This window comes from Mesoplodon densirostris, chromosome 2 (genome assembly GCF_025265405.1).
Source record: "Mesoplodon densirostris isolate mMesDen1 chromosome 2, mMesDen1 primary haplotype, whole genome shotgun sequence".
NCBI lineage: Eukaryota > Metazoa > Chordata > Mammalia > Artiodactyla > Ziphiidae > Mesoplodon > Mesoplodon densirostris.
The window spans coordinates 91,429,596-91,457,522 of record NC_082662.1 but is presented as its reverse complement, the minus strand read 5'-3'; the positions used below and the strand labels follow the sequence as shown (position 1 = coordinate 91,457,522).

At 35.9% G+C, this 27,927-nt stretch overlaps 1 protein-coding gene across 1 annotated transcript in view; it reads right to left on the bottom strand.

Moving 5' to 3' along the window:
* SLC30A7 (solute carrier family 30 member 7) overlaps positions 1–27,927 on the bottom strand; it is a 75,963-nt gene that overhangs the window by 14,500 nt on the left and 33,536 nt on the right. Inside the window, exon 9 of the mRNA XM_060090200.1 lies at positions 2,270–2,360. Within this exon, the coding sequence (XP_059946183.1) occupies positions 2,270–2,360 (91 nt within the window). The remainder of the gene's footprint in view (positions 1–2,269; positions 2,361–27,927) is intronic.

The following is a 27,927-nucleotide window of genomic DNA, read 5'->3' as shown; positions in this document are numbered from 1 at the left end:
ATGGGCAGCACTTCACTTTCCCTATCTCAAAAAGAACTATTCTATACCTTCTCTTTTCTCCTCTGGTCTTCTAATTTCTCTGCATGATTACTCTGCCCTGTAAATCAGAGAAAATAGAAGCACACAGAAAATCCCTTATCCTGCACTACCAAATCCACCAGTCAGCCCTCATCTCTTTCAGCACTTTCTGTCTTCCCTTGGGGGATACAGAACCCCTGGCTCCTATCTACAATGAATTCCTCCATAGTGCTTTGGGTTCTATCCTTTTTCACCTTCTCAAGAACTTCATTCCTTCAACAGGTAGTGAAGTAACCTGCTTCACTACCATATCATCAATTTCTTCCTGTCAGTCGACTGTTCCCATCTGTAACACACAGGCTCCAGAACCGCACTGTGCAATGCAGAAGTCACTAGACACATGTGACTAAATATATGAAAATGAAATGAAATTTAAAAATTAGTTGCGCTAGCTCAAATTATTAAGCTTCGAGTACTCAATAGCCACATGTTCCTTGTGACTTCCATACTGGACAATGTAGATTATTGAACATCTCCATTATTGGGGAAAGTTCTATGGGATGCTGTTTTAAAACATCTTATTTTAAAAACAAATTCCCTCACCACTGTTACTATATCTACAGCCAAGCTATCAGCTCATTTCTTTGTTCCCTTTAATAACACTTCTTAAAAAAAGTTGACTGTAACCACTATCTCTACCTCCCCAATTCATTTTCTCCTTAATCTACTATTATCATGCTTTCTCCAAACTCTACTGAAAATGCTTTTATCAAGGCCATTAATGCTGTTCATGATCCCAATCAATGGTCACTTCTCTGTTCCTACTGTAATTGCCTCACAGAAATATTTGGCACCGTTGATTACTTCCTCCTTCTTCAACTTCTTCTGGGTTTTCCAGCTCCCATTCCTGGCTTTCCTGCCTGTGCTCTAAATCTGGAGTTGAAGCTTGACCTAAAGATTAGAGCTTAATCCTCCCAAGGTAATCTCACATAATCCTAATGTTTTAAATGCTAGTCATATACTGATGACTCAAACTCCCCCTAGTTCTAATCAGTCCCTAAAACTCCAGATTTGCATATCCAACCACTTCAGTGACACTTCCCCTAGATGTACAGTAGGCATTTCATTTTTAACATATCCAGAATAGAACTCTTGATTTGGGAGGATTTTCCACCCTCACACCTGCATCAACCTCAACAAATGGTATTAGCATCTACCTAGTTGTGATTCAACACTTTTTCTCCCCTCTGCTAATATAATCCATCTCCAAAAACTTATCCAAAATATCTACTTAGCTCCATTTTCACTTCTACCCCGTAGTCCAGGCCATGATTTTTCAGATTAGAAGATAACAGCCTCTTAACTGGTTTTCTTTGCTTTCATTCTCCCTAGAGTTTATTCTCTAATAGCAAGCAGAATAAGCTTTTAAAAACTTACATTTTGTGACACCCTACCTGCCTAAAAGCTAATGCTTCCCTGTGAATAGAATTAAATCTAAACCTCTTAGTAAGACCAAAACCTCTATATGATCTGTCCTCTGCCATTCTCCCCAGCCTTTCCAGCCACTCATCCCTTTATTATGCTTCAGCCACAATAGCTTTTTTTTTTTTTCCTGTTTTTCAAACACACTAAATTAGTTCCAGTCATAGAACTTTTCCCATTAGCATTTTCCTTTACTTGGAACACTCTTCTCCAAGATGTTCATGTCTGGCTCCTTCTTGTCAACAAGATTTCAATTTCCTTGAATATGACTTCCTGGATAAATCTGACATAGCCATCCATGTCTCACATGACTTTGTTTTATTTCTATTATAGTAATCATCACTGATATTTTCTTATTTATTTATTGTTTAGTGCTTGTGTTTTCCCACCAGACAATAAATTCTTTGATAGACCCTGACTACCTTATTTACCATTACACCCCTAGTACCTTAGAAGAATATATGACATAAAAGGGGAGCTCACAAAATCTATGCTGAAGAAATGCTTATATCATCTGCTATTCATATTTATATTTTAAAAGAGCTGCTTGATTTCTAGATGAGGACAACTTCTACCACATTTTCTTTAGTGACGCTCAATATTTTCCAATGATTTTATTCTGGTTTGTATAAATGGCATTCATGGTCAGCATTCAGTCTTGGCAGAAATACTAAATTATACACACATGCTACCCATATTTATAAAAGTTATAACCCCTAACAGCTTGGAAACAACCAAAACCCAATGGTTTGGAAGCTTTGAAACTTACCCTCTGATAGCACTGAGGGAGAGTATTTTCCAAAAGGGGAGGAGTTCTCTGCATTAATATTCCAACAGACTCTCTTAAAAGAGGAATAACACTATAGAAAAGGAAGACATCAAACTTATTAAAGCCACATTCTGACAATCCCATCCTTCAAGAAAGTAATAATATACCTCCCAATAGAATATAACAAAGATTTGTCGGAATAATATGAGGAAAAAGAATCCAGCCATTGCTCCAAATTTTTCATGGGACAAATAAGTTATTCTTTAAAGTAAAAGTAAAAGAGCTAAGTGAAATGTAACAATGTATGAAACAATAAACATACCACTGAATAGTACTGGAGCATCTAAAATTTAAACACAGCAGTCGTTCAACTGTCATTTAAAATATGACTTCAAATGGCTAGAATCTTCAAGGATAATCTATAAAGCATATCATGGCCAACTGGTCCTTAACATTTATCAAATGTTTACATTCATTTATCTGAACAGTAGTGTTAAGGAAAATACAAAAAAATTAATACAGTATATTAAGTTCATTTGTCCAGTGTTTTTCCAACCCGATTATATATCAGTCTTCTTTGATTATTAAAAAAAAATAGAAGCCTGGATATAACCACAGATCTAGTGAATCAGTACCTCTTGTGATAGGGCTGCAAAGTCTGTATGAATTGATGTAATTAGTCCTCAACCAGTATTTGGAAATTATGGCTTTAGGCTACTTGGATGGTTAAATGCACACAAAGCAATTAACAGTGTAATGGTGAGGGTGACTCTAATGCAGTAGTTTTCTAAACCAGCTACATATCAAATTCACCTTAGAGTCTTGTTTGTCATTTCTAACATATTGAATGAGAATCTCTGAGGGAGAGTTGAGGCAACTATGTTTTTAAAAAGCTCTCCAGGGGGTGTCCAATGAGTCAGGGGGTGAGGCACTGCTCTATTGCTTGAAGCAGACTGAGAGGGAAGGTCAAGAATAGCTTCATTACACTTAATAGCTTAAGCCAGTTCTTTCTTTTAAACTTGTAGAATCTCAATATTTCTAGAGTAAAACCCCTCCTGATTACAACTATAGGAGATAGAGATAAAAACAAAACAAAACAAAACATATACCTTTTAAGGAAGGTAGAAGGTGAAGTGTACCTTAAAAGATTAGTAGTACTTCTGACAGAAAAGAAAGAGAAGATATTAATGAAGACACAAAGGAACAGGGACAATGCTTGTCTTGTTCACTGTTATATTCCCAAGGAGGCCTAGTAAAGTGCTGGTCACAAAGTGGGCCCACAATAAATACTTGTTGGTTAAATGAATGATAAATGCATAGATATTAGATGTTTTAGAATCTAGATTAAAGAAAGGAAAGGCCCCAGGGAAGAAATTAGGAGACTGTTCCATACTTTGTGTACAGTGATAAGTATTTGGATAGGGAGGGTAAAAACAGGAACAGAAACAAATAGGAAAATTAAACAGATACTGAGAGATATTGAGATATTGAGAAACTGGTGTCCAGGGAAGCAACACCAAGGGCAAGCTTAGAAAACTAAAAGTGTGGAGAGAATAGCAGTAATGAATATAAAAGCTCAACGTAGACAGGAGTTTAAGTCACATTCAAATGAAAATATTCTTCAGATAGTGATTTACAAGCCAAGAATAATTAGATGCCACCTTTAATTGCTCCTTCTCCCTTAAAACCCTCATGCTCTAAATCGCCAAGTTCTCATGACTTAACATTGTAAACATTTCTAAACTCCATCCCCTCCCTGTCATTCTATTACATATGTCTACAATAATCTCCATATCACTTCACTTAGATTATTATAATAGCCTCCTAAATGGTCCCTTTACCTCTAGTCTTATTTCCTTAAGTCTGCTGTGATAGGCAGCTTTAAAGATGGATCCCAATGACCCCTGCCTCCCTAGCGTTCATGCTCTTGTGTAATCCCTTCCCCTTGAGTGTGGGCTGGATCTAGTGACTTGCTCCTAATGAGTAAAGTATGGCAAAAGTGACAAGATGTCAATTCTAAATTAAAGTACTCTGGCTTCCATCTTGTTCACCCTCCTCTCTTGCTCTCTCACTTGCTTGCTCAAAGCTGCCACACTATGAGCTGTCCTATGGAGAGGCCTCTGGAGAGGAACTGAGACCCTCATTGCAACAGCCCAAAAGAAACTCAATACTGTCAACAACCACTTCAGTGAGCTTGGAAGTGGATTTTCCTCCAGATGAGCACTGGAATGACTGCAGTCCTGGCTGACACCTTGACTGTTACCTTGTTAGAGACCCTGAGCCAGAGGCCAGTTAGCCATGCTCAGGTTCCTGAACCAAAGCAAAGATAATAATGTGTGTTATTTCAGCTACGAGGTTTTTGTGTTAAGTTCTTACGCATTCACAGATAACTAATATAACCATTCTTTACAAAGCCATTAGACTAATCTACCTAAAATCAGTATCTGACTTTATTCCTTCCCCATTTAAAAAAAATCCATTAAGAGCTCCCTACTGCCTAGGGGAGTAAGTGTAAGCTCTTTCACATGGTATATTTTTTGATCTGCCCTCCACTAGCTTCACCTCCTATCATTTTTGCTTCACATTTTAAGCTCTCTAAAACGTAAGCATGTTTGTATTTCACTTTCTGCTGTTTTTCCTTTCATGCTTTGGCTCATGCTGTAACCTCTCTAGAATGTCCCTAAACTGCCCTGTAATCTGGCTTCTACTCCTTCTTTAAAATCTCAAGTGTCACCCCTTTTAGGGTATATTCCCTGATCCCAAACTGTCCTCCAAACTGTATAAATGTCCTCTCTGTGCTCCTGTAAAAAATCTGTGATACCTATAGTAACATTGGAGGAAAAATGGGTGGAAAGCAACTGGAATCGGGGTTAAGGATTTTGACAGTGAAAGAACATCGGTTATTCCTTCATCTAACCTGAAGAATAGGGTCTGTTTCTATCTACTGTGCTGTTATTAAATAGGTGAGGACTCCCTGGATTTACCAAAAAGGCGAAGAAAAACAACACAGTAAAATAATAAGGCATAATTCAACCATTAGATTTTTTCTTTCCTCTCTCCATCCTCATTTCTCAGGAAAAAGAAAGGATCAGTCACTAAATGTTTCTATATATCTAATTTACACAATGTTTATGTTTTCCTACTTTCCTTATTGTACTTCTCAGAAAATGAGGCACAAAAATGGTTCCCCTAGAATAACTGTTTGAGAATAAGTTTTTAAAAATTTTTTATACAGCAGGTTCTTACTAGTTATCTATTTTATACATATTAGTGTATATATATCAATCCCAATATCCCAAATCATCACACCACCCCCCCACCCAGAGAATAAGAAACGTTTTTCCATGTGCCCACTAAATTTAGCTATTTTGATCATTTCTTCTCCAATCTTTATCTCAAGAAACTCCTAATAATCTGGAGATATCTGAGGTGGAAAAATCACTCAAATGTAAATCATGAGACTTGGGTTCTAATTCTGCCATTAAATAGCTTCAGGCAAATAGTATGACATTCCAGAGCATCTATAAAATGAGGAAGTAGATTAAATATCTAGGCAATTTCTTCCATCTTTATTTTCATTCAATAAGAAAAAAAAAGGTCAATCTACAAGGAATACTAAGAGAGAATATATTTGGAAATGAAAGAAAATATAAGTTGCCTTTATATTCTAAATAGCAACAACAACAATGCACAACAGCATCATCAAATGAGATACACTTTGCAAATGAATTTAATCTATTACTAATTAGGTAATCCTGCAAATGGATTTTATTACACAATCAATACAAATAAGCAATAATTAAGCACTACATGCTTTGCTTGGCATCAGATTTTCTTGAATCAGATGGAATCTTACTCTAGAGTTGTGGAAATGGAGACCTAGTGCACTAAAGTAACTTGCCCAAGGAAATAGCTAGTGAATGGGAGAGCTAGAATAATAAGAACAGGGCTTTTGACTCCAAACTCAATTTTGAAAAGTTCAAGTCAACATTTACTATATGCCTACCATGTGCCAGACATGTGCTAGGCACCAGAAATAAAAAGATAAATAATACACAATGCCTTACCTCAAAGGAATTCACAACTATTGAAAAAGCCTGTAGAAATCAATGGAAATCAGGCAACAAACACTTATTTAGGACCCACCATTTGGAGGAAGGCACATATGAATTCAAAACAACTGTAGATTAAAAGCCTGTATCCAATTTCATTTCCCATGAACTTTTGGTGAATGGTTTTTTAATTAGTATGTTGACAACTTACTTTTAAATATACCTTTAAAAATAAAAAGTATAACTTTCAAAATAAAGTGGGGGAAAAAGGAATAGAAGAGAACATGGACTCTACTGTAACAGAAGGCATGCAATATGAGCAATGATATTACTTAAGCAATAGTTGTAAAATATCACCTTGCAAACAACTTTTAAAATATTTATTGTCTTGGAATACCTAGGGCTAGTCTAGCTTCCCCTGCAAAGAGCTAAAACACAATTAATACAAAAGAGTTGAGTCCAATCTAAAATAATCCTTAAGGAGAGCAGCTTTAAAACATTAAAGACATTCCCTTAATACAGTGTCTTAATAAGTCACCCCAAATAACCATCTACAAATTAATCCAAACCTTTGTTCAAATTTTTATGTGTTAACCCACGTGTGTTGCCTCTCAAAGACTGCTACTCCCTTGTAAGAACAACAACAATAACAACTAGTATGGCCGTTTTTCTCCTAAAATTTACTTTCACCTGTGGCCCTTAGTTTGAGGATTCTAGAACTGGTGAAGTTCCATGATCACAGATTACACACTACTAGAATTAACAGAGGGGAATTCCCTGGTGGCACAGTGGTTAAGAATCTGCCTGCCAATGCAGGGGACACGGGTTCGAGCCCTGGTCCGGGAAGATCCCACATGCTGCGGAGCGACTAAGCCCGTGCACCACAACTACTGAGCCTGCGCTCTAGAGCCCACGAGCCACAACTACTGAGCCCGTGTGCCACAACTACTGAAGCCCATGCGCCTAGAACCCATGCTCCCCAACAAGAGAAGCCACCGCAATGAGAAGCCCGCACACCACAACGCAGAGTAGCCCCCGCTCGCCGCAACTAGAGAAAGCCCACGAGCAGCAAAGAAGACCTAACACAGCCAAAAATAAATAAATAAATAAATAAATTTATAAAAAAGAATTAACAGAGAATTTAGAGATCACTCATTTTAACACAATTCAAGAACCATAATGCAGATAAATATTTTAATAATAAAATTAATGTTAGAAGCAAGCATCTATTTTAAAATAACTAAATAAAAGATATAACTGATACGTATAAGGAAATAATATATAGAGAGTGTACCAACAGGTTCTTACCGATTTTGTTATACTATAAAATTTGGAATGGTTGCCTACTTAGGTAGAATTTTAATAAAATGTTTACATTCAACAGCAGCAAGCATTTCACCAAAGCACATGGAAGCATCACACTAATTTTCTCCAATAATAATTTTAAAATATTGTTAAAAATTTCAGATGTAGGAGCTATATAACTAGGTTATGAAACTGGGGTGGGGAGAAAAAGGTGCTTGCTAAATCACATGGTGATAAGCAATTTAGAACCAAAGCCAATTTCTATAACAATCTCAGAGGTCATAAAAATGTAAAAGAAACCTGTAGAAACTCTATTTTTGCTTTTTTAAAATTGTGTTTAGCTCAGGAGTTTGTGCCCAGATTTTTCTGATTAACTATTGTAATAGGGAATCATAAAATAGATTTTAGCATGGATCTATCTAGCCATAATGAAAGGATATGGGGAAAAAGACAAACTCAGCAAATTCCTGACTGAGCTAAGACTTAGAGCTGCATCCAAACCCAGAAAGTAAGCATTTGGAAACAATTAGAGGTTCACTTCTGGTTGACTAACTCAATTCTAGCTTTAACAGTGAAATAGCATTTTCCTAGCATATATAAAAAGAATGAGTCATTAGGTACATGAGTTTACCAGTAAAACATGGTAATAGTTTTATTCCTCAAAAGCTGAAGATAAATCAAATTTACAATCATACAATCAGAAACTTAAAATTAATATGAAAGCTTAAATGCTAGCAGATTAAATAAGCAAGTTATTATTCTTCATTGCCAGTAACTTTGTAAATGAAAAAATACTAAATCTTACTTCAAAAGCAGCATATTTAGTGAATCTCACCATTGCAACAGTACATAAAATTATCTAGCAATAATTATAAACAAACCAAACCAAAGAAAAGGGTATACATTATGAAAACTTTTGAAGAACAGACTGGTGATAATCATAATCATTAACAATAAAAAATTTCAGAGAGTTGAAACTATTACTTAGATCTGAGAATAAATAGCTATTAATAATAATTAAAACATAATTACTGATTCAACTTTTTTGAATTGGCTAATGGGCTTAAGTCCTCCTGCATATTACCAGTGGTTTTTATAATCTACAAGCATATAGATAGCTGTACTTTATAAAAGAGCCCATAAATTTGAAGGTCTAGTATATATATCATATACTCGAAAATGTTTAGTGGACAAAAAAAGCAAAGAAAATTGGCCCCCAAAAGCAATGTATTCTGCATTCAGACATGGTGGTCCTATGACAAGCTGTAAATATGCAGTCATATTTACACAAATACAATGATTCCATAGTAAAAAACAATTACCCATTAACCCAGAATTTCATGAACCTAATTTGGAACAGATAACCCAGAACCACAGGAATTGCGGTTTGCCTTATAATTATTCTGAGTTTCTGAAACCTATGGTTTAAATCAACGCATATTTACAGAGTACCTACTTTACTCAATAATGGAGACAGTAAGATATCCTAAAATACCCCTAGAACTTACAGCCAAAGTCATGAAAAGGTCACTCTTTTCCTTAAACTTCTGGAACTTAGTTATAACACTTAATGCATCTGGTCTTTGGACTAAAACCATTAGTAAATAATGTCAAGTTAGTAAATAGTAATGTCTTTGTTTAGACAACACTTAATAGTTTTTAAAGTATTTAATAATTTTTTTCCAATTTGATCCTCACAACAACCTTAAGTAACTTTCAGAAAATGCTGGAATCACAGATTTAAGCAAGATCATAAGAGATCATTTAGGCCAACCCCCTCATTTTACAGAAAAGAAAACCATCTCAGAGAGATTAAGACAACTTGTTCTTTGTTACACACTGGTAAGTGGCAGAGTTGGGTGGGATAACTCCAAGATTAAAGCTCTCTGCACTACACTGCAGAGTCTCATCATGATTGAATCCTCTGGAGTCAGAGACCATATTATATTCTTTTAATTCCCAGTGCCCAGCACAGTGTATGGAATATAATAAGTGCTTAACATATGTCTGCTGAATGCATAGTCTATTTTAAAATTTCAAACACTAGTGGAAGATTATTAAAATGTAAAACATCCCTTGTTTGACATGACTTTCAACCCTTCACAATAACAGCTAAATAACAAAACAAGAAAAGAGCCCCTCAATTTAGTCATTTCCCCAAAAGAATCTCCAATAAATAGAAGCAAAAGTAACTTATCCTCTATTCAAGTATAGGTGAGAAAGAATTAATTACACTTAGGCAGAAGCAATCAACATTCCCAGCTCTTGATGTGCAATTCGTTATCTTAATAAAGGCTCTTTATTCTAATGAATAAGAATATTCTCATAAATAAGAAGCTAAAATCACACCAACAAGATAAGTAAAAAAAAAATTACTAAGTGATACATATGTATCCATGAAGAACAAAGGTGCAAATAAATAAGAAAAATGAATGAGAATTCATAATACCCTGTCAAGAGGGAGGGAAATGGGGAAAAACAATGGAATAAAAGAAGTAAGAAGAGAGGACTTCCCTGGTGGCGCAGTGGTTAAGAATCCACCTGCCTTTGTCAGTTGCTTCATTTGCAAATATTTTCTCCCATTCTGAGGGTTGTCTTTTCGTCTTGTTTATGGTTTCCTTTGCTGTGCAAAAGCTTTGAAGTTTCATTAGGTCCCATGTGTTTATTTTTGTCTTTATTTCCATTTCTCTAGGAGGTGGGTCAAAAAAGATCTTGCTGTGATTTATGTCATAGAGTGTTCTGCCTATGTTTTCCTCTAGGAGTTTGATAGTGTCTGGCCTTACATTTAGGTCTTTAATCCATTTTGAGCTTATTTTTGTGTATGGTGTTAGGGAGTGATCTAATCTCATACTTTTACATGTCCCTGTCCAGTTTTCCCAGCACCACTTATTGAAGAGACTGTCCTTTCTCCACTGTACATTCCTAACTCCTTTATCAAAGATAAGGTGACCATATGTCCGTGGGTTTATCTCTGGGCTTTCTATCCTGTTCCATTGATCTATATTTCTGTTTTTGTGCCAGTACCATACTGTCTTGATTACTGTAGCTTTGTAGTATAGTCTGAAGTCAGGGAGCCTGATTCCTCCAGCTCCATTTTTCGTTCTCAAGATTGATGTGGCACATATATACAATGGAATATTACTCAGCCATAAAAAGAAATGAAATTGAGCTATTTGTAATGAGGTGGATGGACCTAGAGTCTGTCATACAGAGTGAAGTAAGTCAGAAAGAGAAAGACAAATACTGTATGCTGACACATATATATGGAATTTAAGAAAAAAATGTCATCAAGAACATAGGGGTAAGACAGGAATAAAGACACAGACCTACTAGAGCATGGACTTGAGGATATGGGGAGGGGGAAGGGTAAGCTGTGACAAAGTGAAAGAGCGGCATGGACATATATACACTACCAAACGTAAGGTAGATAGCTAGTGGGAAGCAGCCGCATAGCACAGGGAGATCAGCTCGGTTCTTTGTGACCGCCTGGAGGGGTGGGATAGGGAGGGTGGGAGGGAGACGCAAAAGGGAGGGGATATGGGAACATATGTATATGTATAACTGATTAAATTTGGAAAAAAAAAAAAAAAAAAAAAAAGAAAAAAAAAAAAAAAAAAAAAAAAAAAAAGAATCCACCTGCCAATGCAGGGTACCTGGGTTCGAGCCCTGGTCCAGAAAGATCCTACATGCCGCGGAGCAACTAAGCCCGTGTGCCACAACTACTGAGCTTGCGCTCTAGAGCCCACGAGCCACAACTACTGAAACCATGTGCCACAACTACTGAAGCCTGTGTGCCTAGAGCCTGTGCTCTGCAACAAGAGAAGCCACCGCAATGAGAAGCCCATGCACAGCAATGAAGAACAGCCCCTGCTCGCCACAACTAGAGAAAGCCCACGAGCAGCAACGAAGGCCCAAGGCAGCCAAAAATAAATAATTTTTTTAAAAAAAGGAAAAGCAGAGAAAAAGGTGAAAGGATTTAAAAAAAAAGAAAAAGATGAGGACAAAGAGCACCACAAGATATACATAGTTTTGAGAGAAGACTGGAATAAATCTTCTTATTATTCTTATTAAATATGGTAACATTTGTATTGAAAAGATCATGAAACTTGGAGGTACCTCCCCATTACCTCTGCAACTCACTGAAAGCAGTGGCGAGGCTAAGATGGACAAAGGCAGGAGATGAAGCTCTTTAAGGAAATCTGCATTTTAAAAAGTACAGAAGTGAAGAAACAGGACTTTATTTAGGAAAACCAGATAAGAGGGCAAGAAATATTTATTAATCACTTCAGTGATCACAAGTTTTAACTCAGAACAAAAAGGCCTTAAGATCAGCACGAAAAATCCAAGAGGAATGGGACCAGAGTGCTGATCAAATACCTAGGTTCAACAAGGCTATTAGGAATCTGAGCTAAACAGTGTCTATCTGGTTTTAGGTTAAGCAATTAACACACAATTCTTGCCAAGTGGCAGGTCAGTTCCAGGCTTGGTATATCTTAACCTATTTAATCCACATATAACAAATTATGAGGAAGATATAACTATCATTGCCACTTTAAAAATGAAAAATTGAGGCTAAGTGGCTTGTCCAAGGTCACACAGATAAAAGGTAGAAACAGGATTTGAACCCAGGCAGTTTTGCGCCACAGTAAATGCTCTTAACTTCTCTGCAAGACTCCTTCCAATTAAGTCATCAGGGTGGCTTTGCTAGTGCTCCCAAAGCACCTTTACCCAAAGGAGAATTCTGACATTAGGAGATGCTGACCTTCAAAGTGTATAGGAGGCCTGGACCACAAAAAGAAATTTAAAAGCTCTGGAAAAGATGATCAGTAATAACAATATGAAAGTTTTCTGCCATCTGAGAGCTGACTGGTAAAGTTCAAAAATTGAACAGAAGCAAACCCCTGACACCTAGTTTCTGTTCTGGGCCCGTCCTCAATGATAACTTCCAAAGTCACATGTCTGAGAAGCAAACCTAACATAGGAAATGAAAAGCAAAGGAAAAAGTACTCTTATTTGCTTACCCAAATTAAACTTAAAATACCACTGTGAGAGTATAATTTTTATTAAATATCTCAAAGTGGGTTTCTAATTGCTACAATGCTACATTGGATGCTGACTACATTAAAATATTTAGTTACTGAGGTAGGAGTAGAAATCATGTTTTCAAAGGATAAATTAAGCAAGAGAACAGAGTAACAAGTGCAGACTATACCTAGTGGTGGAGAATTTCAAATTAATTACACACAAATTAACAATGAACAATGAATAATCAAAGGAACTAAAAGTTTTTCTTTTGGCAGGAGTAAATTAAGAGTAGAAAAAACTTAATATGCTTTCAACCTTTAAAATTTTACTTTTATTTTTTTAAAGGCTAAAAATGCCTGATTCCAAAGTCAAAAGTATATTTAAAATATACATTCCAAGTCTCACTTCTAATCCCTTCCCTCTGTCTAGAGGTAACTATATTTATCATATTTGTTTTTGGTTTATTCTTTGTGTTTCTTTTCAAAATTATAAGAAAACATGCAGATTATATGTGTATCTCTTCTCCTTATGGAAAAGGTAATAGTGCTACTTTTTGCCTATCTTATGCTATACTCCTATATATCATTTGCTACATATCAAGTGCTATTTTGTTTTCTTAACAATACATCTTGAAAATAATGCCACATTACCATATAGAGATATTCCTTATTCTTTTTTTATTATTATTATGGTAAAAAACATGTTACACTAAATTTATCATCTTAACCATTTTTAAATATATAGTTCGGTAGTGTTAAGTAACATTGTTGTGCAAAAGATCTCTAGAACTTTTTCACACTGCAACACTGAAACTCTTTACCCATTAAACACTATAATTCCCATCCGTCCTGCCCCCAGCCCTTGGCAACCACCTTTCTACTTTGTTTCCACAATTTTAACTACTTTATGTATTTCATATGAGTAGACTCATACAATCTTTGCTCTTTGGGATTGGATTATTTAGCTTAGCATAATGTCCTCGAGTTTCATCCATAATGTAGTGTGTGACAGAACTTCTTTCTTTTTAAAGGCTACATAATATTCCATTGTATGTATGTACATTTTCTTTATCAATTCATTTGTTGACAGATATCTGGGTTACTTCTACCTCTTGGCTATTGTGAATAATGCTGCAATGAACATGGATATATGAATATCTTTTTGCGATCCTGCTCTGAGTTCTTTTGGACATGTACCCAGACGTGGAATTGCTAGATCATATGGTACTCTACTTTTAACTTTCCATAATGGTACTCTACTTTTAACTTTCCATAATGGTGGCATCATTTTACATTCCTATTAGCAGTGCACAAAGGCTCCAAATTCTCCACATCCTTGCCAACACTTATTATCTATTCTTTTGATAGTAGACATCCTGATGGGTGTGAAGTGATGTCTTGTCATTTTGATTTGCATTTCCCTAGTGATTAGTAACGCTGAGCATCTTTCTACGTGCCTATTGGCCAGGTGTAAATCTTCTTTGGAGAAATGTTTATTAAAATCCCTTGCTTATTTTTAAATTGGTTTATTTGTTGTTGTTGTTGAGTTGTAGACCTTCCTTGTATATTCTGAATATTAACATCTTACAAGATACGTATGACTTGCAATTATTTGCTCCAATTCCATAGGTTGCCTTTTCACTCTGCTGATTATTCCTTTTGATGAGCTGAAGTTCTTAAGCTTGGTAAAGTCCAATTTGTCTATTTTTTTTTTTTTTTTTTGCCTGTCTTCTTTGGTTAGTATCCAAGAAATCATTCCCAAAACCAATATTCTGAAACTTTTCTCCTAGGAGAAAAGTTTTTGTCTAGGAGTTTAATAGTTTTAGATCATATGTTTATGGTCTTTAATCCATTTTGAGTTAATTTTTTTATGTGGTGTAAAGTAAGGGCCCAACTTCATTATTTTGCATGTGGATAGCCATTTTCTCAAAACCATTTGTTGAGGAGACTGCTTTATTGCCATTGTGTAGTCCAGGCACCCCTGTCAAAAATCATTTGGCTATATATATGCAAATGTTTCCTTCTGGGCTCTTTATTCAGTTGACTGGTCTATGTATCTGTCTTTATGCCAGGACCACACCATCTAAATCACTGTTTCTTTGTTGTTATGTTTTGAAATCCGGGAGTCTAAGGCCTCCAACTTTTTTCTTCTTTCTTAAGATTGTTTTGGCTATCATAGTCTCTTCACATTCCATACAAGTTTTAGGAGTTTTAAAAAATCTATTTCTGAAAAAAAAATGTCATTAGGATTTTGATAGGGATTGCACTGAATCTGTAGATGACTTTGGGCAGCATACACATTTTAATGATATTGAAGTCTTCTGATCCATGCAAGAGATGTTTTTCCATTTATTTATATCTTCTTTGATTTCTTTTAGCAATGCTTTGTAGTTTACAATGTACACGTTTCACCTCCTTGGTGGAATTTATTCTTAAGTATTTTATCCTTTTCAGTGCTATGGTAAATGGGATTGTTTTTAAAATTTCCTTTTCTGATTGGTCATTGTTACTATATAAGAATGCAATGGGTTTTGAGTGCTGATTTTGTATTCTGCAACTTTGTTGAATTCTTTTGTTAGTTCTAACAGTTTTTGTGTGTATGTGTAATCTTTAGGATTTTCTACATATAAGATCATGTCATGTGTGAACAGGGATAATTGTAATATTTATTTTCCAATGTGTATGCCTTTTCTTTTTCTTGTCTGATTGCTCTGGCTAGAACTTTCAGTACTATGGTGAACAGTAGTGGGAAAATTGGGCATCCTTGCCTTGTTCTTGATCTTAGAGGAAAAGTTTTCATTCCTCCCCAGGTGTGGGTTTTTCACATATGACTTTTATTATGTTGAAGTAGTTTCCTTCTAGTCTTGGTTTGTTAAGTGTTTTTAATCAAGAAAGGGTGTTGAATTTTGTCACTTTTCTGCATTGTTTGAGATGACCACATCTTTTCTTCCTTCATTTTGTTCATATGGTGTATAATACTGATTGATTTTCATTATGTTGAACCATCCTTACGTTCCAAGTATAAATCTCCCCTAGTCATGGTGTATGATGCTTTTAATGTGCTACTGAACTTGGTTTGCTACTGTTTTGCTTAGGATTCTTAAATCAACACTCATCAGGGATACTGGGTCTATAGTTTTCCTGTTTTGTCTTTGTCTGGTTTTGATATCCAGTTAATGCTGGCCTCATGAGTTTGGGATTCTCTTCTCCTCTTCAAATCTTTGGAAAAGTTTGAAAAGAACTGGTACTAATACTTCTTTAAATTTTTGGTAAGATTCACCAGTGAAACCATCAGATCCTGCGCTTTTCTTTGTTGAGAGTTTTTCGATTACTGCTTCAGTCTCCTCACTAGTAATAGGTTTGTTCAGATCTTTAAAGTTTCTTCATGATTCAGCAGTGGTAAGTTGTATGTTTCTAGAAATTTATCAATTTCTTCTAGGTTATCCAATTTGTTGGCATACAACTGTTCATAGTAGTCCCCTATAATTCTTTTTATTTCTATGATATCAGTTGTAATATCTCCTATTTTATTTCCTATTTTAGATATTTGAGTCTTCTCTTTCTTTTTCTTAGTTGGTCTAGCAAAGTTTTATCAATTTTGTTGATCTTTTCAAAAAACCAACTCTAGGTTTTGTTGACTTTTTTCTATTGTTTTTCTAGTCTCTATTTCATTTATCTCTGCTCTGACCTTTAGTATTTCCTTCCTTCTGCTGACTTCAGGTTTAGTTTGTTCTTCTTTTTCTAGCTCCTTGAGTTGTAAGGTTAGGTTGTTGACCTGAGATCTTTCTTTCCTTTTTTTAAAAATGTATGTGTTGGGCTTCCCTGGTGGCACAGTGGTTGACAGTCCGCCTGCCGATGCAGGGGACATGGGTTCGTGCCCGGGTCTGGGAGGATCCCACATGCCGCGGAGTGGTTGGGCCTGTGAGCCATGGCCGCTGGGCCTGCGTGTCCGGAGCCTGTGCTCCGCAATGGGAGAGGCCACAACAGTGAGAGGCCCGTGTACCGCAAAAAAAAAAAAAAAAAAGTATGTGTTTATAGCTATGAACTTCCTCCCTCTTTGTACTGCTTTTGCTGAATCCCATATGTTTTGGTATGTTGTGTTTTTGTTTGTTTTCATTTGTCTCCATAAATTTTCTAAATTCTCTTGTGATTTCTTCCTTGATCCATTGGTTGTTAAAGAGCCTGTTGTTTAATTTCCACATATTTTTGGATTTTCAAGTTTTCCTTCTGCTATTGATTTTTAGTTTCATTCCACTGTGGTCAGAGAAAATATTTTATATAATTTCAATGTTCTAAACTTTGTTAGGACCTCTTTTGTGACATGACATATCATCTTTCTGGGAGAATGTTCCATGTGAGCTTAAGAAGAATGTGTATTCTGCTATAGTTGGGTCAGGCTCCACAACAACCCATTAGGCCCAACTGGTCTATAGTGTTCAAGTCTTCTCTTTCCCTACTGAGTCTCTAATGAATGACTGGTTGATTTCCTAGTTCCTCTAAGGTACTGAAGTCTCCTACTATTACTATGTTGCTGTCTATTTCTCCCTTTTTGTCAATGTTTGCTTTATATATTTGGGTGCTCTCATGTTAGCAGCATATGTATTTACAATTGTTATATCTTCCTGGTGAATTGACCCTTTTATCCTTACAGTGTTTCTTCTTTGTCTCTTGTGACAGTTTTTGTTGTCTATTTTGGCTAAGTATGGCTACCCCTGCTCTCTTCAGGTTCCTGTTTGTATGAAGTATCTTTTGCTACCCTTTCACTTTTAGTCTATGTGAGTCCTTATAGCTAAAGTGAATATCTTGTAGGCAGAATAAAGATGAATCTTTTTTTCTTAAATCCATTCAACCAGTCAATGTTTTTGAAATGGTATGTTTAATCCCTTTACATATAATTACTGGCATGGAAGGACTATTACCATTTTGTTCAGTTTTCTGTTTCTTGTAGCTTTTTCATCTCTCTTTCACCTTTTTTCCCTCTTTTACTTCTTCCTTTGTGTTTCATTGATTTTTTTTGTAGTGACATGTTCTGGTTCCCTTCTCATTTCCCCTTTGCGTATATTCTATTAATATTTCCCTTGTGGTTATCACTGCATGTGACAAGTTGCTCTTCTTTTGCTGCTTTCAAGATTCTCATATTATATGTAACTTTTGACAGCTTGATTATGATGTGCCTCAGTGTAGGTTTCTTTATATTATATTTATCCAAGTTGAAGTTCCTTACATTTCTTGAATTTGTATATCTGTTTTTCTTCTCAGATTTGGGAAAGTTTCAGCCACTGTTTCTTTAGCTAGGTATTCTGCACCTTTCTCTCTTTCTTTACTTCCTGAGACTCCCGTAATGCATTTGTTGCTCTGCTTGTCCATAAATCCCTCAGGCTCTCCTCATTTTTCTTCTTCTTTTTTTTTTGCTCCTCTGCCTCAGTAATTTTTGTTAAATCCTGCCTTCAATCTCACTGATTCTTTCTTCTGCCTGGTCAAATCTGCTGTTGAGTCCCTCCAGTGAAATTTTCAATTCAGTTATTGTTGTTCTTTTGTTTGGCTCTTCTCCACAGTTTCTATCTCTTTGATGATATTCCCATTTTGTTCATGCACCATTTTCCTGATTTTGTTTAGTGTCTACCTGTGCTTTCTTTTAATTAATTGAGCATCTTTATGATGGTAATTTTGAATTCTTTACCTGGCAATTCATATGTCACCTTTTTTCAGGTTTGGTTTCTGGATATCTAATTGTTTCCATGGTTGGCTGTTTCTTTGTATGTCTTATTTTTCATTGTTGGGATTTCAGCACCTCAAGAATCAGTCAACCCTCCAGATTTTGTGGTCTGGTTTCATGCAGGGAGGACTTACTCTATATAGCCTGGCTGGAGATTCAGGAGACCTCTCAAGTCTTTTCTGGTACATGCCCTCTCTGAGCTTGCACATGTAACCTCCTATTTGAAAAAGGATGCTGGCTCCTATTCAAGAGCTCCTCCTGGTGTCTATCTGCAATACTGCTGCCTCCTGGAGCTGTAGTAAGTCACAGTCCTGGAGTTCCACCTAGTGTCTGTCTGTGATACTGCAGACTGTAATGCACAACTGACGTCTGTTCCCAGGGATGCCCAACCAGGCACCCAGTTTTGTCAGTACTTGGATACAAGCAAGACAAATCTCTCAGGCAGCATCCCCCTAAAAGTCAGTTAGCGTTAAACTCCTTTCCCCCCGCAGGAATTTGGGAAGTGGGGGTTTCCTTCCAAACAGTCCACCATGTGCAGGCTTGGGCGGTGGGACTGGTTATGAGGAGAGAAAGTGGGGAGTGTCATGAATTTCCTGTCAAGCTTGCATGTGGTTGGCTTTCCATTAGCCTGGTGTGCAGGAACCTTTTAACTAGTTTCTGGATTTCTCACAGAGGTATTTTGTCAGTTTGTTGTGTTAAATCTGTCTCCATGGAGGAAAGAAAGTCTAAGGCTTCCTATTATGCCATCTTGTTGATTACACTTCCTGTCTCCCTTTATTCTTTTTTTTTAGGGATACATAGAAGTCCCTTACTGATGTACATATGTGTTCTTTCCAATCTTTGGCACAAACACAGAAAGCCACAAAGAATGGCCTTAAAATATATCTTTATGTATTTTTGCCAATTTATCTTTAGGATACATTCCTAGAAGTGGGACTGCTTAATCAAAGGTAAACATACATTTAATTATGCTAGATGTTTGTCAAAGTTCTCTCCACAGAGATAGTACCACTCTCATTTCTATCAGCAATGTATGAGAGTACTTATTTTACCTACAGCCTTGCCAAAACATTGTGCGAATTTTTGGATATTTATCCACCTGATTGGTGAGAAGTGGTGTTACAATATATTTTAATTTGCATTCCTTTTTTATGAGTGAGGCTTAACTACTTTTATATGTTTAAAAGTCATCTGTATTTCTTTTCCTTTGAACTAAATGACCTTATACTTTTGCCCATTTTTCTATCAGGCTTTTAATTTTTTTAATTTAATTTAATTTTTTTTTTTTTTTTTTTTTTTTGCGGTACGCGGGCCTCTCACTGTTGTGGCCTCTCCCGTTGCGGAGCAAAGGCTCCGGACGCGCAGGCTCAGTGGCCATGGTTCATGGGCCCAGCCGCTCCGTGGCATGTGGGATCCTCCCAGACCAGGTCACGAACCCATGTCCCCTGCATCGGCAGGCGGACTCTCAACCACTGCGCCACCAGGGAAGCCCCCAATTTAATTTTTATTTTTAAGAGTGCTCTCTATATTAGGGAGGTTAGCCCTTTATGACCTAAGTGGCAAATATTTATCCCAATTGATTATGCTTTTTGACTTCCCTTATGGTGCTCTTTTTTCTATGCCAAAGTTCTTTTTTTTTTTTTAATGTAACTTAATTCATCAATCTTCTCTCTCACTGATTCTAGGTTTTGAGCCATAGCTGTTCCCCTAATATTCCCATGTTGTAAAAATAATTCAGACATGCTTTTTTTCTAGTATTAGCATGGGTTCGAGTTTTACTTTTAGAGCTCCAATCCATTTAGAATTTATCCAGGTAATAGTATGAGGTACAGTTCCAAATTTATCTTTCTCCACATGGTTGGTTATCCAGTTAGTAAAAAGCTCATCTTTTCCCCACTGACTCAAAATGCTGCCTTTATCCCTATAACATTTCTATTTGCATATAAATCTATTTCTGGAATTTCTAATCTGCTCCATTAGTCTGTTTTCTTTTTTAGGCATCTCACTATTTTAATTGTAAAGGCTTGGGGCTTCCCTGGTGGTCCAGCGGTTAAGCCTCCATGCTCCTAATGCAGGGGGCCTGGGTTTGATCCCTGGTCAGGGAACTAGATCCTGCATGTTGCAACTAAAGATCCTGCATGCCAAAAGGAAGATCCTGCACGTGGCAACAAAGATCCACGTGCCACAACTAAGACCCAGTGCAGCCAAATAAATAAATATTTAAAAAAACCCAAGAAACTGTGAAGGCTTTAACACTTTACATCTTCTTTTCCAAGGTTTTCTTGGCTATTCCTCCTGCTTCTTCATTTTTCCTTATAAACTTTAAATTCAACTTTTATTACCTCCTCTCTAGAAAAAAAAAAATCCTGTTGGTATTTTTATTAGAATAGTTTAAAATTTATAAATAAGAGTTAACATGTTTATAATGTTGATTCTTTAAAAACACCATAATTGACAAAAAAAGGCTCTGTTAAAGTCTACTTTTGTTTTTCAGAAGTGTTTAAATTTTTTCTCCTACAAGTTTTACTCATTTTATCTCTAGATTGTCTTTGTTATTGCTACTGAAAAGGTGTCTTCTCTTTAATTGTAACATTCAACTGGATTTTGCTTATATATAAAGGGTACTCATTTTATACATTAGTTTTGCATCTGTAACTTTACTAAATTACCTGTTTGTCATAGTTTTTCCATTGATTCTTAGAGGGTTTAAAGAAATATAGTCATATATTTTACATAAAAGAATAATCTCTTCTTTCCAATTTTTAAGTCTCAAATACTTTCTCTTATCTAATGTTATTGGCTTATGATCACTAATATATTACCACACTTACTCTGTTCCTTCTAATATTTCTAAGACTGTCTGCCAGACTTTCTTAATTGGGATCCCTCTTCTGAACCATTGAACATAAAATGATTTCAGTGACTGTTTCTCAATGCCCGCAAGAATAGTACATAACCAGTACTTTTCTAGGTGCAGAGATGAAGTTAATAATTATATACAAATGGATACTTTACAGCATTAGGGTATTCTCTCCCAGAGTGCTGGTTGAGAAAAGCTGTTAGACTATTCAGTATTTATAAATGCTGTTACTATGATGGTTTTACATATGATTAAAAAATACAATTACCATACAATAATATTCCCATACGTTTGATTTTACAATATGAGTACAAACACCAAGTTAAAATCTTGTGAAACTGTTTATCTTTATCTTAGTCTCCAAAAGTATAGTGCACAAGTTATAACCACTTGAAAGACAAACCGCAAAGGAAATTGTTAGGCAACACCCAAAACCATTCTTGAAAAAAAAAATCCGTAATTTCTCATATATATATAACTATTTGAAGATATGGTAGCATGTTACTTGTTTAAAAAAAATGCTTTTTTGACTTAATATAGGCTCAAATAATTATCTATTTAACCACAAAATCAACAAGGTTTATCAAAATCAGTATCTGATCCAAATCCTGTATTCTTGAACAATGATAACCATCTAGATAATCATTTAGAATTTCAACTTTATAAATTTTGTTTCATTACTGTATATTCTTTCCATTTCATACTGCAGCTTATGACCACTACCTGTTATTTCTAAAGCCTTGGTTTGCTTCTAAAAGTTGGGCTATTTTTTCCTTCTATATGATAATAAATAAATATATTATTTGAAATACTTTTGCCCCTAACAAAAAGACAATTTCTTTTTTTAAGAAAACTTTTCTTTGTATTTACAAATGATTAGTGAAAGTCAGAGCACCACAAGATAGTAACTTGTGAGTTGCAGAAAACTGATTAAAAAAAAAAAAGGCTTCAGAAATACCACACCAGTAACAGAGCTTTTTTCTGCATCCTGTTTATATATTTTTTCCCATCATGCACAGGTACCCTTTTTATTTAAGTGAATCAAAAATCAAGCTACAGATTTATGTAGCTTTTAAATCACAGTGCAATTCAAAGCTACAACTAATTGTTCAGATTTCTGTTCTCTAAGTTATGAATCCATTTTCCATTCCAATTCAACTTACTAAGGGGGTAAAAAAAGTGAAATCACACTGAAATCTCCTATATTTTCAGATGATAAAAGATTATACTCTTGCTATTATACTCAATTTCCTGCTTTTCATTGGGAAAAAAAAAATCCATCACAGTACAACCGAGTTTCACAAAGAAGTTTAAATTACCCTTTGCGTGTTAGGAAATGTTTAGAGAAAAAATGTCTTTTTCTAGGAAATCTGAGCAGCCTAGAAGGGACAGATGTCTATTTCATGGCACGTTCTCAATTGAGGAACATTTAGATCTAGAGAATATATAAAGAGTACCATTATTTCTCTTGTTTTTAGTGAATTGAGAATATATGAAAAAATTAACGGTAAGGAAAATTACTTCTCTATACTCCATTTTGTTGAGTGCTTAAAAGTTTTAATCTACTTCCTAAAACTAGCTTTGACTAATTAGACAAACTCTTAATCAATTTGAGAAGTGTCTCAAAGTTATCTGCTTGCAAATATTTCATTATCATGTAAATATTTAAGTAAAATAAGTTTGCTTTCTTAACAGAAAAACAGACTGAACTAGAATGTCTTAATTTTGTACTTTGCAGCTACCTTGGTTTTTACTGCCTGCCATTTAAAAAAAAAAAAAAAATATATATATATATATATACATATATATATATATATGCTTTTAAAAGGCAAAGTCACAATTATTGATTTACTTTAGAAAAATTAGGAAAGAAGCATAATTTTAAAATTACATCACCCAGAGAGATCCAATTAACATTCAGGGATATATATATATATATATATATTTTTTCCCCCCCATCCTACATGTAAAGAGAAATATATACTTCAGATATGGACTGTTTACAATAATGACTCATACTTATGCATTGCCCTGTATCTTGTCATTTATTGTCACTGAATTAAGACCTTGCTACCTAATAAATCATCCCAAAACTTTATTGACTTAAAACAATAACTGTACTATTATCTTTCATCTAGAACCTGTGAATGCTCTACTACTGACCAAACTTAATAAATCAGCACATGTAGTAGAAACTGAATAATGGAAAAAAAGAAAAGGCCTAAAAATGACTAAAGAAATACTGTTAAAGTGATAATGTGACCCCTGCGCGTTGTGATCCTGACTGATCTTTCTTGACTTCTTTATATTTTCATCATTTCCCACGTTTTCTATAATGACTACATATTTATTATCAGAAAAAGCTAAAAAAATTTTCTTACTCAGAATGTAATCTTATATATATGATACAGATAAAAATACTATATATATTATATATATATATATTTATATATATATATATATATATATAAAAGAAAAGAGACTCAGAATAAAAGAAAAAGCCAAACCCATAAAAATATTAACATAGCTCTCTTGGCTGGTGGAACTATGGGTAATTTTTTTCCTTATTCTTTTTTATATTTTACTAAGTTTCTTTATCAACATAACTATTTCCATAATTTTAAAAAAACTACTTTTAAATATGTAATTTTCACTAAATCTTCAGCCTCTCCTCTAAATAGCCACAGCATGTTCATGCTCTACCTGAAAACTGGCTATCACCTGAGGACACTTTTCCTTAGAGCACTTTCTCTCCCACACTCCTGGTACTACTGGGACTTACCGGGAGGTAAATATCCTCCTCACTTATCACTACTACTGTTCCTCCTACTTCTCCCCAACACAGCTCCTTTAAGGCCCATGCCATCAGATTATGCCACCTTCTACCCATCCTAATTACTAGTGATACAATTCTTGATAGTTCCCCTTCAGCCACTGAATAGTTTAGCAACAGGCTTATTCTCTTTCCATCTCTACGTTTTTCATTACTCTTAATTGAAATATCCACGTGAACAATCCATCCGACATTTGGCCTCTATATAATGATCTTTTCCTGGAGCCACCCCTATGATCAGACCTTAGACCTTAAGATCTCAATTTCAAGCACTCAATAAACCTTCTTACTTCTGGGTTTCTTCCCCCAATCCATCTTTAACACTTTTCTCAGAATTCCAATCCAATTCACTCCCATCACTTTCATTTTCAGAATCTATTATTACCTTTAAATCTTAGTTTCCCATGTCTATAATCCCTGCCTTGCTCCTTTCTCACTCTGCCAGTGAGAAAGGAGCAAGGCAGGGATTATAGACATGGGAAACTAATACTCACCCAACACTCACCCAACAAAACCTCAAACCTTTTAAATCCAGCTCTCTGCCTATTCCATACCTTTTACCAAGTAGCTGAACAAGACTAGAAAAAAAGAAAAAGAAAAAAAAAAAACACAACTGTGCTGGTTGCTTTCACTTTAAATTCATGACCACAAACCTCAAAGTGAGCCCTCAGTGTCACCAGCAGTCACTGCTCCCCTTTACAGCAAAGGGCCTTGAAAAGGAGTTGACTACAGTTACTTCCATTTCCTCCCCTCCCATTCTCTCTTGAAGCTACTCTGATCAGGCTTTCATTCTCATCACTCCTCTGGGCATGTTATCTAAGTTACCAATTATCAGCCCAAAAGCATTTAATAGGCTTAATTAGTCCTTCTTGTTTAAAACACTTGCTTTACACGGCTCCTGAAACAAGGCACGCCCATGTCTCTCCTAGCTCCTCACTGGCCACTCCACTTTCCTCTCCTCTGCTGGAGCTGCCTCTGTTGCCCACCTCCCCTAGGGTTCAGTCCTCCAGCCACTTCTATCAGTGCTCATTCTCTGGGCTAACTCATCCAATCTCATGGCTTTAAATACCATGCAGCTTGATGACACCCAAATTTCTATCTTTCACCTCAACCCCTTCCCCATACTCTAGATACATATACCTGCCACCTCTCTGCCCTATTCACTGCACTCCCCTCTCGCCATTCCTCACACGTCAGGCATGCTCCCACCTCAGTGTGTTTACTTGAAGTTCCCTCTATCAGGAATGCTCTTCCTTTGACCAGTCCCAAGCCCCTCTCCTTCAATATTAAGGTCTCTGCTCAAATGTCACCTCATGCAGAGGACTTCCCAAGCCCTTCTAAAATACAGCCCCTTCCCCTACTTCATAGCATTTATCACCATATGACATTACATTATCTATTTGAATGTTCATCTGCTTTATTGACTATACCCCCTATTAGAATATAAGCTCCATGAGGGTAGGGTATTTGCTATATTGTTTACTGACTAGCACAGAGTGGGCACTAAAACATTTGTTAAATGACTTAAAGATTCGTTAAAGTTTTCTGCTTTATCTCCAAGTGGTGGAATTGAAAGGACATTTCAATAGACGAGTTGCACATTTCAATAACGTTTGAGTTTTTTACAATCAATATGTATTACTTTTGATATGAGAACAAAGGAAAAGAACAAGTAAAAATGTTAAAGCTTAACAAAAATGAAAAAGAATCAAATTATATGAATTTGAGAATATATACTTATGTAAACTACTAAGAAAAAGTTTTATAAACAGGTCAGTAGGACTCAGACAAGGATGACACCTAAGTTTTATAGGTTTATCTTGAAAGCCAACTGTAGTTGGTTGTGGCTGCCTGAAGCATTATTCCCTTTAGCTAAATTGGGTTCAGCAGAAAAGAGGGTTGCTTTCCAGGAAAATGGAAGGGGTAGGAATTGTGGAATTCATGACAGATAAATGCTACTCCATGACTTTAAATCTATATGTGAACTATTTCCAATCCTTTATATTCAGTTGAGCGCTCCCAAGAATTCTGTACTTGTACTTGCACCACCTACTTGAGATCACCATATAAATGTCTAATGAGAGACCTCAAACCTAGCAACAACCAAAACAGAACTTCTGATCAGCAATGCCCTTTGAATAACTCTTCCCCCGTCTTCCCTCTTTCAGTAGAGGAACCTTCATTCACTCAGTTGCTCATGTAAAAACTCTAGGATTTATCCTAATTTCCCCCCTTTCACTCAACCCTTCACCTAAACATTCATATCTAGGAGCAAATCTTATTAATTCTAGGCCCAAAGCATTTTCTAACTTTAGCTATGTCTTTCTACCTCCTAGATTATTAGTACCTTAGACCAAGGAACCCTGGCCTCTTATTTGGTCCACTCTAATATCTTTCTAGTTGGTCTGCCTGTGTGCCCTCTTACCCCCTTTTAATCTTATTAACTACAAAGCAGCCTTATTTTTAAGGATACAAATCAAATAATGTCACCCCCTATGATTTGCTCCTCCACCTAAAATAAAATCCAAACTCCTAACCCTGGCTAATTTTCCCAGGCCTATCCCTTCAGCTTTATTTCAAAGCACTCTCCCCTTACTCCCTATACTTCTGCCATAATGACCTACTTTCAGTGCTAATGTTCTTTCCACTACAGGGCTTTTATACTAGCTGTTCCTTAGACTAGAATGCTCTCTTCGACACTCTGATCTCAATTTAAATCCTCCCTCTTTAGAAGTCTTCTCTTATGACTCAATCTAAAATGGCACCTCAGTCACTAACATCCCATCTTAACTCTCTGCACAATTAACTGCTAAATACTTGAGTGGTTTATTGATTAATTTGTCTGTGTCTCTCTCTTTTACTATAATGTAAGATCAAAACAGTAAGTTATCTTGTCCTTTCACCACGCTGGTGAGAGGGTCTACTTAATAAATATTTGCTGAAAATAATTTGTGTAGCTTTTTAATGTGTTATGTTTCAGGAAAAAAAAAGTTCTCTTGTCCTCTGTGTGTCTGTTTATTTATTTATTCATATTTGTGGAACAACTGAATGGGACTAGAACTAAGTAAGAATTTCCGATTTAGGATTAGAGAAAATAATTCTCTGAGACTGAAAAAACACGAATTTATTTTGATTCAAATAGAAAATGCACCAGAATAGAAAATGCCTGGCAAAAAATTTTCAAATAGAAAATGCCTGGCAGAGTTAGGTGCTGACTTTACAACAATGAAAAAACAGTTTGCCCTCATGGAGCTTAAGGAAGACAATAAGACAGGCTATTTCAACATAGTTAGTAAATGCCACAAGAGGAGTAGCAGGCGTATACTGTTACTGTTAAGTAACAGGTATACTTAACCCCTCCTGGGAGGTAGACTTTCAGGAAACGCTTCCTCAAGGAAGTGCCATTTAAACTGAAATCTAATCTCAAGGATGAGAATTGTTATCTATGCACTTGTGGGGGTGAAGGGGAAAGGAGAAAGGCACTCAGTGTAAGAGTATTTTATTTTGGAGAGAGGAAACACGAGCAAAGCTCAGAATCCAGAAAGCTCATAATATGTTTTCAGGGAACTGAGTTATTTACTGTGGCTGGAGAGCAGAATAGAAATTGAGACAGGGTGAGAGAAAGACTGAAGAGATAAATGGGTACCAATGTGAAGGCCTACTGAGGAATTCAGACTCTATCCTGAGGGCAAGAAAGCCATGGCAGGATTTAAAGCAAGATTATTTTTCCATGTACCATAATCTTCATTAAAGAAAGATCACTTTGGCCACAATGTGGAAAAGAAATTAGAGGGAGACAGAAAGGTCAATCTCTTCCAAGCAACAAATGATAGGAGAATTAGGATAATAAGAGTGGAGACAAAGGAAA